Raw genomic sequence first — 1212 nt, forward strand, 5'->3', positions numbered from 1 at the left:
TTAATTAAGTGATGGGGTCATTAATTAATTGATAGAGTAATTAATTAAGTGGTGAGGTCATTCATTAAGTGATGGGGTCATTAATTAAGTGATGGGGTCATTAAATAAGTGATGGGGTCGTTAATTAAGTGATGGGGTCATTAATTGGTTAGTGGGGTCATTAATTAATTGATGGTGTCGTTAATTCAGTGATGGGGTCATTAATTAATTGATGGGTCATTAATTAAGTGATTGGGTCGTTCATTAAGTGATGGGGGTATTAATTGGGTGGTGGGGTCATTAATTAAGTGATGGGGTCATTAATTAATTGATAGGGTCATTAATTAAGTGGTGGGATCATTAATGAAGTGATGGGCTCATTAATTAATCAGCGGGGTCATTAATTGGGTGGTGGGGTCATTAATTAATTGATAGGGTCATTAATTGGTTAATGAGGCCATTGGTTGGTTAAGGAGCTCATTAAGCAGCAACAAGGCCATTGATTGGCCGACGAGCTCGTTAACAGCCCCAACCAACCCCATTAGCTAATTAATTAATTAGCTAACCCCTTATGCTAATTAATTAACGAGCTGGGGATCCTGGTCCCTTAATTAGCCGCTTCATTAAGGCTCTCATTAATGCAGATGTGGTGGAAGAAGCAATGGCCGCCAGTGATTGGCTCCCATCAACGCCCCCCATGGAATCCACCAATCACAGCACGGCTGGTGGGTGGGGCTTAAAGGGGGAGGGGCTTAGAGGTTGGACCAATAGGGTGGGACTTGGAGGGGGCGGGGCTTAATGGGGTCGGTGTCCCCCCATTGGCAGCCCCTTGGGAGCCCAAGGCCGGGCAACCAATGGCCAAAGAGGATCACAGCCACACGTCCATCCTGATTGGCTGCCTGGTGGCCATCATCCTGCTCCTATTGGCCGTCATCGTCCTCATCCTCTGGCGGCATCACTGGAGGAAGATCTTGGGGAAGGTGAGGCGCTGATTGGTCGGTAATGGGGTGATGGGGGCGTTGATTGGCTAACGGGGTCCTTAATGGGGTTATGGGGCGGTCCATTGGTTAATGGGGTCCTCAATGTGGTTATGGGGTTGTCCATTGGTCAATGGGGTCCTCAATGTGGTTATGGGGTTGTCCATTGGTTAATGGGGTCCTTAATGGGGTTATGGGGCGGTCCATTGGTTAATGGGGCCCTCAATGTGGTTATGGGGCGGTCCATTGGTTAATG

General features: G+C 47.4%; 1 protein-coding gene across 1 annotated transcript in view; it reads left to right on the plus strand.

Moving 5' to 3' along the window:
* LOC107307141 (epithelial discoidin domain-containing receptor 1-like) overlaps positions 1 to 1212 on the plus strand; it is a 21401-nt gene that overhangs the window by 8731 nt on the left and 11458 nt on the right. The window contains exons 5-6 of the mRNA XM_032441694.1: positions 624 to 704; positions 805 to 959. Coding sequence (XP_032297585.1) covers positions 624 to 704; positions 805 to 959 — 236 coding nt within the window. The remainder of the gene's footprint in view (positions 1 to 623; positions 705 to 804; positions 960 to 1212) is intronic.

The sequence above is a fragment of the Coturnix japonica genome, unplaced genomic scaffold (assembly GCF_001577835.2).
Source record: "Coturnix japonica isolate 7356 unplaced genomic scaffold, Coturnix japonica 2.1 chrUnrandom492, whole genome shotgun sequence".
NCBI classification, from domain to species: domain Eukaryota; kingdom Metazoa; phylum Chordata; class Aves; order Galliformes; family Phasianidae; genus Coturnix; species Coturnix japonica.